This window comes from Triticum aestivum, chromosome 5D (assembly GCF_018294505.1).
Source record: "Triticum aestivum cultivar Chinese Spring chromosome 5D, IWGSC CS RefSeq v2.1, whole genome shotgun sequence".
Lineage (NCBI taxonomy): Eukaryota > Viridiplantae > Streptophyta > Magnoliopsida > Poales > Poaceae > Triticum > Triticum aestivum.
Genome location: NC_057808.1, coordinates 170,893,613 through 170,905,817, shown reverse-complemented (window position 1 = coordinate 170,905,817; position 12,205 = coordinate 170,893,613). Strand labels below are relative to the sequence as shown.

At 42.3% G+C, this 12,205-nt stretch overlaps 1 protein-coding gene and 1 long non-coding RNA gene across 2 annotated transcripts; one reads left to right on the top strand and one right to left on the bottom strand.

Annotated features, from left to right (window-relative positions):
- Positions 1-434: 434 nt before the first annotated feature.
- LOC123119971 (uncharacterized) lies at positions 435-3,861 on the top strand. The gene is made up of 4 exons (XM_044539959.1): positions 435-837; positions 1,467-1,600; positions 1,737-1,871; positions 2,192-3,861. Exons 2-4 carry the CDS (start codon positions 1,474-1,476, stop codon positions 3,544-3,546), a joined length of 1,617 nt encoding a protein of 538 aa, XP_044395894.1. The 5' UTR covers positions 435-837; positions 1,467-1,473; the 3' UTR covers positions 3,547-3,861.
- A 2,627-nt stretch (positions 3,862-6,488) lies between these two features.
- Positions 6,489-10,519, bottom strand: LOC123124519 (uncharacterized). The gene is made up of 3 exons (XR_006461120.1): positions 10,029-10,519; positions 8,565-8,724; positions 6,489-6,777 (listed from the first exon to the last, which is right to left on the bottom strand). It is a non-coding gene; the product is annotated as an uncharacterized lncRNA (long non-coding RNA).
- Between the last annotated feature and the right edge of the window lie 1,686 nt (positions 10,520-12,205).

Here is a 12,205-nt window from a genome sequence, read left to right as displayed (position 1 = left end):
GAATAAAAACCGTGACTTTCGCGAAAGGGAAAAAAAAGAAAACGCGTTTTTTTGCGCAAATTTTTTTTTATCGAAAAGCTAAGAAAAAGGCGGAAACCAAAACGTCGAAAAAAATGAAAAAAAACCGTTTAAAAAGCCGAAAACGCGTGTGAAAAAAAATCCGAATGAAGCGTCCAGAGCGCGTCATATGGCGAGTGGCTGAGAGCACGCCAAGTGACGCTGATCGTTGCGAGGCTCCCGAAAAAGCGCTCGTTAACTAGTTGCTCCCGTGGGCATTTTGCCGTGAGAGCACGGGCTCAAATAGAAAAGCAGAAAGAAGGGGCCTTACTGATAGTTTGGGCCTCGTGTATTTCTGTGGCCCGAACCTAGAGCCCAAAAATTCTCGTACCAATAATTTCTTTACTTTATTGTATTCGCCGGTCTTTCCCATAAATAATACCAAAAAGGACACGGGCCGTGGACCAAACTCTTTTCCCCTAAATTTCCCCTCTTTCCCCTCCCCACCCCTCGATCTGATCTCGAATCGTCTACCTCTCCTCCCCGAATCCTCAATTCGACACCAGATCCGGTCCTCCCTCGCCGAGGCCTCTCTATCGGTACCGATTTCGCCCCGTATCGTTGATTCTGTGTGTTCCCGAGATTAGGGTTTCGAGGCGCTGAAATCGGGTACCGATTGGCTCGATTGAGGCGGGATTTCTCCAGGGGAGGCTGGTCTGTGGTTGATTGGTGGCTCTGAGATCCTATTACTGCGGTTCTTTTCATCGAATTTGCGCGATTTGTTTGCTAGGGTTTCGTCGTTTCCCTCCCGTCCAACCCTCCGTCGACCCCTCATCGCCAGTAAGTAGTCCATCCCCTTGCTTGATTTTTTATCTTATATTCTAGAAAGATAGATCTAAAATCGACCAGGCCTTGAACTATCGGGACCTTAATTTAGTTTGACTTATTTTTCATGCGGCGAATTTAATTTTGACCTATTTTTCATGCGGTGAATTTGATTTTGACTTTAATAGGGTAGCCAAACCTGATTTGAATTGACCGATTGATCCATGGATGTCGTGTGGAGCTTGCTTCCAAATTCTCATAGGGAGATCACGGCCGTGTATGCTGCCTGTGTTTGCCCATACAAATATAATTGAATAAACTTCTACATGTGTTGCACCTTCTATAGTTTAGTGGGAGAACGTCGCATGTGCGGAAACAATGTTATGCACTTGGTTGAAAACCTGAGATGCAATCGATTTGTGCACCCTAGTTTGGTGATGCGCACTTGAAGGTTTGTACATCAGTGTGGTCGGTGGTAGTGTTCAACTTGGATGTTCATTTGCAATTGGTATAAGTAACACAATGCGTTTCCTCTTCAAGATGTGTAGCTATCGGTCTAATCCTGTGCAGTGATCACCCGGTGCAATATAATTGTATCTATTTGCCATCATTTTGTTATCTAATGGAAGAGTTCTCTTCCTCAGGAGCATTATGTTGCATCAAGAAAATAGTGAGGTTTATGTGAGGCACCACTGCGAGCAGCTTGCATGTGGCAATCTGAGGGGAACCGATGATGGGCGCTCAAACTTCCTTCCTGAGAAATACCATATTGCAACAGGTAACGACTGCCATTTCCCTTCGCCTTGTACAAGCATGCCTAGATTCTTGTGCCAGGTTGTGTGCAATTAAAGTTTGTCAAATGAATGTAAACTGGCCAATCTGATGAATAGTTGGTCCTAATTTTGGAATTTCAGAATGGAGTACCACAGCTTGTCTAGTTAATACTGCCAGTGCTGTTAAAGAAGTGACAGTCGATCATTATAAGAGACCTGCCTCTAGTGGTTTCCCAGACATGTTGGACTGCAAACGGATGAAGCAGGAAGAGCAAAGTAAGACATGTTAACTCGCAACCTTTTATGGAAGTTCATACTCTGTCATTTACAAAAACTTTTGATACTTCGCTACACTTTACACTTTGCTTCCATACACTTGATACTTCCGCCATGAGGACTAGTTTCCCGAAAGGGTTCTATTAAATCTATCCACCACCCCTACGTGACCTTGTTATGCATGATTGAGATATTATGGCAGGTATTTTGGCCATCTTTGTGTAGAGGTTTAATTTCCCTGTTGCGTGTGGATGTCCATTACTGCCATGCGTTTCTATAAAACCAAAGTGCTGATTGGGCTCATATTTTCTCCATTTCAGCTGTATCTGAGAAATATAATGCAGCAGATGCTGACATAAATGTTCCAGAGTATGGATCATACAGGACATGGGAGAGAATCTCCGATCCGCCAGCATATGGTAATGAGGAAAGTGAGGATGAAGGTGTAGATCCACCCGTTAATTTTTCACTAGCCCAAACTTATGTTGAAGATTACCTGCGATCTGCAAGTTATTATCAAAGGGAAGACATTTACTCGTCTGTTAGCCTTTGCCCTACAAGGAAAACTGTTCCAATTGGGCCAAATTATCAGGCTGAGTTGCCAGAGTGTGCATCTGGTAATTGTAGGAGCTCAGTTGATGGTAATGCTGATGTGTCATCATCTTCTCACATACGTGATATAAAGGAAGCCGAGAGTGACAAGTGGATTAGGAACTCTGTCATTCCAATGCCTGGTTCTGTTGAGTTATCTTCAGTGCTGAAACCTGTTTGCTGTAAGACGGATTGCAGTTGTGTTGATGAAGGTTCGATTGCGTGCGTGAGGAAGCATGTGAAGGAAGCAAGAGAAAGACTAATGAGTGCCCTTGGTCTGAACACCTTCAAAGAGTTAGGATTCTTTGACATGGGAGAGGAGGTGGCCTTGAAATGGACTGAAGATGAAGAGCATTTGTTCCAGGATGTGGTATCATTAAACCCTGCCTCTCTTGGAAGGAACTTCTGGGACGAACTTCCGCTTGCCTTCCCATTGAAGACTAACAAAGAGTTAGTGAGCTACTATTTCAATGTCTTCATGTTGAGGAAGAGGGCTGAGCAGAATAGGTTTGATCCAATGAATGTTGACAGTGATAATGATGAATGGGAGGGAAGAGATGATGATGAATTTGCTGTGACAGAAAGGGCTGGTGAGGATTTGCTGCTCGAGTCTCTTACTGATCAAGATGATGGTGCATGCAATCAAGTTCCCCTCCAAGGAAATATGCATGAAGAGTCTGGTGAGGAGGATGAGTTTGACTGTTCTAGTGGTGACAGGCAAGAAAATTGCTGTGTGGAGGGGAATGTCATGGTGTCCCTTGTGGACAATAACCAGGAGGCAACCATTTTTGACACAGATGCTCAAGACGACTCGTGCACATCATTTGAGGCTCCGCATGTTTGTACCACGGATGGCACACCCACTGATATTGCTGGAGACCACTACCGGGATGTTGGCTTTGGTAGCGTTGCAGATCATGGATACTTTGGTGGCCACTGCGACCCGAAAACATGGGATATTGGTTTCAGTAGCGTGTGGGAGAAAGACGAATTTCTTTCGACAAACAATGTGATAGAAGAGGTGTTTGGAAAGGGTTCTTGTGAAAATGGAAATGACTCTTCTACTGCCCAGGGCATCATGTAAAGATGATCCGGGTTTCTGATGGAGAGCGAAGGCCGAACCTGCTTTTGAAATTTGTACAGTGGTAGCTCTTCCTTTTTTTGATGATGATTCACTTGCCTGTAGAAATCCCGCCTCTGTCTGTCCCGAGAACATCTGTTTGAGAAATGTAATTTCATTCTCATGATGAATGTCTGTCTATTTGTAGTTATCCATCATCAGTCGATGATCTCCTGTAGCCTGTTGTAGCCTCTATGTACTGTTGTCATGACAAGTTTCAAGGCCTGAGCATTTTTGCATATGCTAGCGACGGTCAATATGATATAGATGTTGCTCTAATATGCTTGCAAATTATATTGCTTTCCTTGCATCTTTTCTTTATAAGTAGATGACACTTCCCAAAGCAGGGTTGTGTTACTATGAGTTGTCAACAGATGGTCAACCATGAAGTCTTGCTCTCGGTTCTAGGTTGCACAAGTTTTACTGGCAAGTTTTTTTTTTTTGCTACGCCTAACAAATACTGAACTGCAAATACTTCCACTTATCTAACCATGGGATGTCAGGTACTAGATCTCATCCCACTTTTTTTTCTTTGAAAAGCCCATCCCTACTTTTGATACCCCGCTAAACCCATCCCTAGCAATATGTTCAGCGAACCAACCTGGATGGTTCGGAGAACAGTTGTGTCCCTTCAAGTCCTAGGTTTGATATTGGTGCTCGTATTTTTTTGAATTTATTTTAAACTTTTTGATGATATTCGTTGAGTGGGAGAAGACATTCCCACCGACTTCGAGGCATGTATGATGACTTCTTCAATCAATGTTAATATGCTATGCCGGCTCAGTCTCTTGAAGGTGTTCATAGGGTCACGATATGCATGCGTGTGTTAATAGAGGTGAGTGTATGCTCGTGCATGTAAGCGATTTCGATCTTACTGCGATTTCGATCATATTGTTTCAAACACACATAACTCTACGTCAATTCAAATCCACGACATAGCAATTTAAATATGAACACAAAAAATGGTCCAAACGCATCGAAGTATTCTTCTCTTCTCTAACCATCAGAAGCCAGGTACTAGATCAATGGACGTCCCTTGTCGTCCGCTTCTCTCGTGTATTTGCAGGGGTGATATTTCAGGGCGCGCGTCTAGCTGTGAAGTTTTTGTTCCTAGTTCTTATATAAGTAAAATGCATTGGTAATCATTATACTTGTATCGCAGATTTACTTTGGTCATTATACTTGAGAATATAGACAATATGATCATTATGTATAACTTTTTGTGATTTACGATCACTGACTCACAGTATATAGCTCTGTATTTTATCTATGTTGACCAGTCAAACAATCTACCTCCCGTTCTCTTATCCCACGTGGATCCCATCGGAGTGGAGGAAAGAAACAACGGACAATAAAATCTTGAAGGTGATATTATAATGTACACGTCTAGATGTGGAGTTTTGATTCATATAGTTTTCATAAGAGTAAATGCATTGGTGGTCATTGTACATGTCTCGCAGATTCATAGTTTTCATAAGAGTAAAAGGCATTGGTGGTCAAGACACGTAGTATGTGAGCTCGATCTCACATGCACCCTTTGCTACAGTAAAATAAAAAAAATATTTAAAAAATTCAAAAAAATCTGAATTACTTTGGCAACAAACAATGATGTGTGTTTCACATGCCTGCCAATTTCCGGAATGAAATGACATTTGTGGAGGTCTCGGCAAAAAACAAAATCATGCTCCAAAAAAACTGTTTTTGGAAGCATTTTGGAACATCAATTTTTTTTGCCGTGACCTGCATAAATGTCATTTTGTCACGAAATTTTGCACGCACGTGAAAAACACATCAATGTTTGTTCGCAAGAAATTTCATGTTTTTAAACCTTTTGAAATAATTTTTTGAATTTACTGTAGCAAGAGGTGCGTGTGAGCTCGAGCTCACAAGAGCACTTTGGGTCAATATGGTCATTATGTATTAGTTTTGGTGATTATATGGTAGCCGACTCACTATATAGCTATGTATTTTATCTATGTTTACCGATCAAATAGTCTCTACCTCACGTGGGTCCCAGTCGTTAGTAAATGGAAGAATGAAACGCCCCACGTTCTCTTCCTACCCCATGTAGGTCCCACATGTCAGTGGGGGGAAGAAAGAAATAATGGACAATAAAATTTTGTCCAAGTGGTGAGTCAAACCTAACACAAGATAAATTCACCCGCGGTCACCAGCGGTCACTGACTCTCTCCGAAATTAACATCGGTCAGAATACCCGAATTACGGTCACCAACCTAGAAAAAGTATGGTCACCGCATATGCTTATCACTGGATTGACTATTCGTCACCCGGATGAGCCAACTCACACAATGGGTCGAACCAGCCTCCATCCACAGTAAGAATAAAATGCTTGTGAGGTAAGTTTACGTTCCTCAGAATTAGTCTCGTGCCTGTAACCCCACGATGAGAACCGATGGTGTGTGGGGTAAGATTTGGCTGCAGCTGAAGTAAGATTACAGTACGAAAGGAGAAATTGCGCCGTAAGATTACCGCATGTTCTTTTTGGGCAAGGGCTGCGTGGTTAGACGAGTCTGAACTCAAGTAACCAAGGGTGAGATTTGCCAAAGTAAGGTACGTGGAAACCAACATAATTAAACTGGTTATTACTAGTAGTACTTGAGATCACAGTTGTTCATTATCTGAGCTAAACTACAAATTCGTTTTGCTCACAATAGCGTAACAAGCCAGAGAAGCTGGTAACTAGCTCAGATAAGCTGTATTGGCAAGACCAATTTTTAGCATCGTTTGCGGATCAGCAAGTATAGACCGTGGGAAAAAAAAATGCTCAGATGGCATTCCATCAGCAGCCGGAAATAAATAGCCGAAGATAAATTTGGACCAGATATTAGACTGGAGCAAAGAGTAAATTAGATCCATCCAAGACATTTGCACTGCACTATTTCGAACGGCAAACAGCCGACAATGTGGGTGACGAATCCAAGAAGCGTACAAGCAGAGTCATAGACAAGTTACAATAACTGGCAACAAGAAAAAACATCTTCGCAAAAAAAAAAAATCATCTTCTACATAGGAGCAGCTTTCTAATTTTTGGAGAATACAGAAGTGCAGCTTGAAAGCAAGTTTTTGTACATCTGGATGCTTGAACTTCTCCAGTGAATCAAGTAAAGGATTAGTTTCATTCAAATCGTGGAAGACGTAGGAAAGCTCTTCAGCCCTGTACTGATTTGCCTTTGTCTGCAATACACGATTATCGATTAGAGCTGTAAGAATTGGTGGGATAACACAATCAGAGAGTAAGTAGATTAAGAAAGGATCAATGTTACAACGGCGCTGACCATCTTCACCATCATAATGGCGCAAGAAAAGGAAAATGACAGGATCTGACAAAAAAACATCTAGAAAGACTTCGGATTGAACACATATAATGTGGGTAAAGGGATATTACAATCTGAGTATCAAGCTTGTGGTTTAGCTATGCCCAAAATAAATAAATTTGTGGATGAAATCAAAATCGAACACATGGCATTTTGTTTCTATGTTCTTTTTTGAGCATCAACATCAAGGTTTATGCCAGAAAATTGCACATGTGATGTTGTTCAGAGCTTGTTACAGATTAATGACCCAGATGCTAGCATAACTGTAGAAAATTCTTGTTCAATCAAGAGTCCATATTACCCCCACACTTGTTTACACAACAGCTCGCCTGCAAATAAACATAAGGCAACTGACTGCTGCAAGAAAACTAGTACTGCTCTGTAAATAATGTAAGACGTTTTAGGTCAACGTGGAAGTGGTTTCATGGTCAGTACTTTGACATAAGAATCCTTTTATCTTACAGGGGCCTAGATAATTCGATCCAATTCCGAGCAAACCATCTGACCGCCATGTTCATATTCAATGAAAGCACAAACAACTTCTCTATAATAGTTAAGCTAACCCAACCAGGAGTTTCATGATCTAGATAACTTCTCTATTACATTATGGATATAATATGCATATGGTAAATGAATTCTCAGCAAGAAGCAGTAGCGTTAGACAGCTACAATGGCTGCTCTCTTCCCACGCTGCATCCACGGGGGTGTGCTTAGTTTCATTTTCGCCATAGTCTTTGTGGCGATCTCCCTCTACAGCTTGAGTGTTGTTGCATCCTTTGCCATCTTTTGCATTAGGGAGTTTTGCAGGCAAAGCCCGCGACTGCCACACCTCATCGGGACTGTGCTTCGTCAGCTAAAAGAACTTCGACAAGCTCTTAGACCAACAAGTGTCATATGAGTTTCTGTACCCCCACCAGCAGGCTGGTCTAATAAACAAGCATATCACAATTTGATTTCTTACTGGCATCATCCTACAAATTTAGGCATTTCGTGTAAAGGATATCTGAAACTATTCAGACAAGGCATAAAAATAAAAATATTCAGTGATTGCGACTACATCTCTAACTGACCAATTATAGACTAAAATAGCAAAACACAGGCCTCCATGGAAGGAGGAAATAATCTACAATTGGCAAAAACAAACTGTGACCTTGGTAATCGAGACAAGCAAATGCAAATCAATGGCAATCATGTACCAAGGGAATGCTAAGACTGATTAATTGATGACTAGTACCAAGTAAACTATACGAATTGATGACTAGTACCAAGTGTCTGGGCATCGATGTTCTCTTTTACCGGCACAAATTATGTCCTCCAGTCATATTCCAGACCCATAATGAATTTAGAGAATGGCGACTCAGTGGGAAAATATAAAGCTATATTTTTAACTCGCTGAACACATGTAACTTGATCAAGATTCCAAAGAAGATGTGGCCACAACTTCATTTCAAATGTGGAGGGGCAATCTAAGTAGAACAGACATTATAGTTTCTATTTTATATAACTACAAATTGAAGAGAAGGACCCATCACAACAGTAGGTATCACAGTTAAGATTTTGATAAGTCAGTGGTGCTACTAAGCTCACTGAGATTCCTAATGAAATATTGCCAAAACACTAAATGAGAACAGGTTAAAAACAACTTACTGACTGTCCTGATAAATTTTATTAATTGCTCGCTAGCAGCACTAGCTTTTAAGATGGCATCACTAGAGGCACTCGATTCCACGTCATTCCCAGAAGCACAACATTGGGGGCAAACCTTCATCCTAAACCCATACTGTCATGTCCATAAGCACGAAGCATCCTGTTATCAAGGAAATAACACATCTAGTCAGTGTAAAAATGGAAGATACTATTGCTAATGGCTAGTAACGACACAACACTCATTTAAGAAAATCAGAGAACAAGAATTGTCTGTTGATCTGCCAGAATTCTACTCTAGCTTGTTTTAGTTTGTTCTGTAGAAGGTACAAAAGAAATTTACCACTAAACATGAGCAGCACTAAACAGGCCCGTTCCATTGTAAACTACTATCCCATATTTGTTGCAAATGCTAAGGGGAGACACTGCAGCAGAAATTGTTTTTTAAATGGTAGCATGTGTTGACACGGAAAAGAAACAAATTCAGTTAAAGTAAGAACACAGACAACAAGAATGTAAACTTTTTTTTTGTACCCCCACACTGGACGGTGTAATTTTAAGCTCGCTAGTCTAGCTACAAGAAACCAAACATTACTAACTCTAGCTTTGAAACATCAAAATTAAAGGGGTTAGAAAAACTGGAAGTTTGTGGAAGTATAGGAACTCTATAATCTCTAACAACACCATTTGGACTTCTATTATCCAGGTATGGAGACTGATCCTCAGAACGCTCAAATTCTGGGCGATCCTGGCTCCGGAAAGTGGCAGGGCAAGATTGGAGGAGTTCCTGACAGCGCTAGCAGCGTTCTCCCAGCAGCCGCTGCGGATAACGGGTGGCTAATGCTGAAGGGCTTCGCAAGAGATGGGGTGGTAGACCACTGGGATAAGCTGAAGATCTCGGAGGGTGACTGGAGCTTCCAATCCCCAAAGAAGCGGGAGGACCTGAAGAACAAAAGCACGCTGAGCAGCCCGGTTTCGACCCTAGCCTGCTGGTCACCTCAAGCTACAACAGCGCCACCTTTCAAGTTCAGGATGTCCTGCGAGATGGAGGCAGACCCAGCTCCGAAGATTTCAGTCTGAAAAAGCTCTCGATTTCAGGCCTGCGTGCCGCAAAAAGATTGTAAAAATGTTCTTAGCTTCCCCTAAGTACTTTATTTTCTGCCTGAACTGCTCCTCTTAGTGAGCTGCTGTAAAACGAAGTTGGTTCGCTGTGGTTTCATTCTGAGTAATGGAACCGGGGAGGGGAGCCTCCCTGTTCATCTAAAAAATGAAAACAGGAATCAACATCTCTCAACCAAACAAAAGGAAGCTATGGGTGGTTGGCATGACGAAAGGAAGCTAGCACCTTCTAGCAACGCCCCCAAATTGCCACGATGACAGAACCCCAGGCAGTTCCGTCTTAAGTTACAACTTACTAACTGTACAATTCAGAATTTCAGATTTCAAAGGGCAAGCACAGTACGTTACCGCAATTCAGCACCAGGTATATGCTACCTTCACATCAGTGTGCTGAGGTTGGCGTGCAGCCATTTCACAGAGACGACGGGCTCGGTCTTTGGAACCAGGTGGACGCCCATGGCAGCGCAGCAGTGCTATGATTCCGAACGGCACTGCGGCGGCGCCCTGCACCAGATTTCCACCGCGAGAGTCGATCTGACCTTGCCCCGCACATTCGCAGAAAGAAGTACCATCAAACCGGAGGGGATTGAGGCGGGGTTGCAGAATTGGGTTTCCGGTCATCGTCGTCGCCCGTCGGAGGAGGAAGTGGAGTCACCAGCTACAATTCTTCTTCACTTTCATACGATTTAATTTGCAAATTACAAATCTACTTTATACATTTACAAAAGTTACACACAAATAAAATTATGATGCAATAAAAACAATTTAAATTTATTTATATCAATAGTAATTGTGTACAGTACCTGCTACATAAGATAAATACAGTGTTAGCTACAGTACCCATGACTTTCCTTCTCTGTTTTACACTAGCTTGCACTGTAGCTTATGTGACTTTCCTCCTTCGTGTTAGAGGATCCACTTCCGTCGCGGGATACAGTTTGAGACGGCGGATTGAAAATGCTGGTGTGAAAGACACGGTGAAGGAGGAAGTGGGGGTATTTTTCTTTTTTTTAGGAATCTATATCTATATCTATACCAATATAGAAAGACCCAAAGGAGTAGATCCAATTAATCTCGGCCATCAAATCATGTCAATCCAACGAGCTAGACTGCTTCATTGTCGAGCGCTCAACACGTTTAACATGCAGTTAATTTCATGCCAAATATAGTGCTAATCACATAATAACATACAAATAATACCCTAATTAATATCCGCATGCACTTAATATACTTCCAAATTAACGTGCATTGCACGTACACATTGACTACTAAACGAAAAATTACTTCATGGCGATGTAATTTTACAACAGGAACTCGTGTGGCCTTTTCCTCAGAAGCAGGACGGTGTGGCCGGGCGCGACATATGGCTGGGTCCATCGACCAGGGAGCATAATTATTTATTCTTCACCCTAGGCCACACACCCTCTGTAGGAACCCGACCTTCATGCTATCTTCGGCAGAGCATCCGGATCGAAGGGAGAAGAAGAGTTGAAACATGACCTTGCTGTCGTCCCGAGCAAGGGGAGGGGAGTTCTTGGCACGCGGGAGAAGGTGGAGACGCTCATGGCGGCGACGGCGACTGTATTAGGAGGAGGGAGGGCCCCGGCGTCACCGGCATGCATGCCGAGCTCGAGCGCATCCTCGAGCACCTCGACGACCTTATATGAAGAAGGGGCGGGGCAGATCAAGGGACTGCGCGGCCACCGACAATTGTGACGAAGGGGAGGGCGGGTCACATCAGGGGTCTCCGTGGCCGCCGGCTGAGGTGACCAAGGGGAGGGGCGGGGCAGATTAGGAGCCTGCGCGGCCGGCGGCAGTGGTAACTTCGGGGAGGGGCGTTCACCACAGAGCGCCGGCTGTGGATGGGGAATCTGGCGTGTGCCATGGAAGGAGAGGGAGGGAGGGAAGAATGGGAAAGAAAGAGAAATGTGACGGGGCGGTGGAAGCCTGGAAGGTTCACTAACTTAGTTTCTTTTTCATACTACTTTACTAATCTCCACTTTTAAGCACGTTCCAGAGAGGGATTATGAGTGAGTGCGGAGTTGTCCAAAAAAATATTATCTTCTAAAAGAATATACTATTATTTCTCATACGTTTTGGAGAGGGATTATAAGTGAGTGTAGGATTTTTTTATCATCACGGCTTGTTACAGTCATGATCATTTGATGATTTTAAAAGTTTACTTACACACACACATATATATATATATAATTGATAAAAATATATTGAGTATATTTAAGTTTTGTATTCATGCATGTCATCATGTGGTTTGTGGATGGTAAATTTTATAGAGTACTTCACATGAGAAATTTTGTCTGACTCTCCTACACATGTATTTTTCAATGTGTTTTATTATACTTATATTCTATGGTGTATCACTATTTAACTCTGAGTACTATTTTAATAGAATCATATGACAGATTTTAGAAAACTAGCCGTCAGTTTAGTGGACTCGGAATTGAATGATGATAATATAAGAAATCGAGACATTGAAGATGATGAAAGCAATACAGATCCCACGGATT

Bases quoted from the DNA above. Each gene is read 5' to 3' on its own strand.
- LOC123119971 (XM_044539959.1), top strand. From the start codon at position 1,474: ATGTTGCATCAAGAAAATAGTGAGGTTTATGTGAGGCACCACTGCGAG. The intron at 1,601-1,736 runs GTAACGACTGCC...TTGGAATTTCAG, and splicing joins GAAATACCATATTGCAACAG to AATGGAGTACCACAGCTTGT. The intron at 1,872-2,191 runs GTAAGACATGTT...TCTCCATTTCAG, and splicing joins GATGAAGCAGGAAGAGCAAA to CTGTATCTGAGAAATATAAT.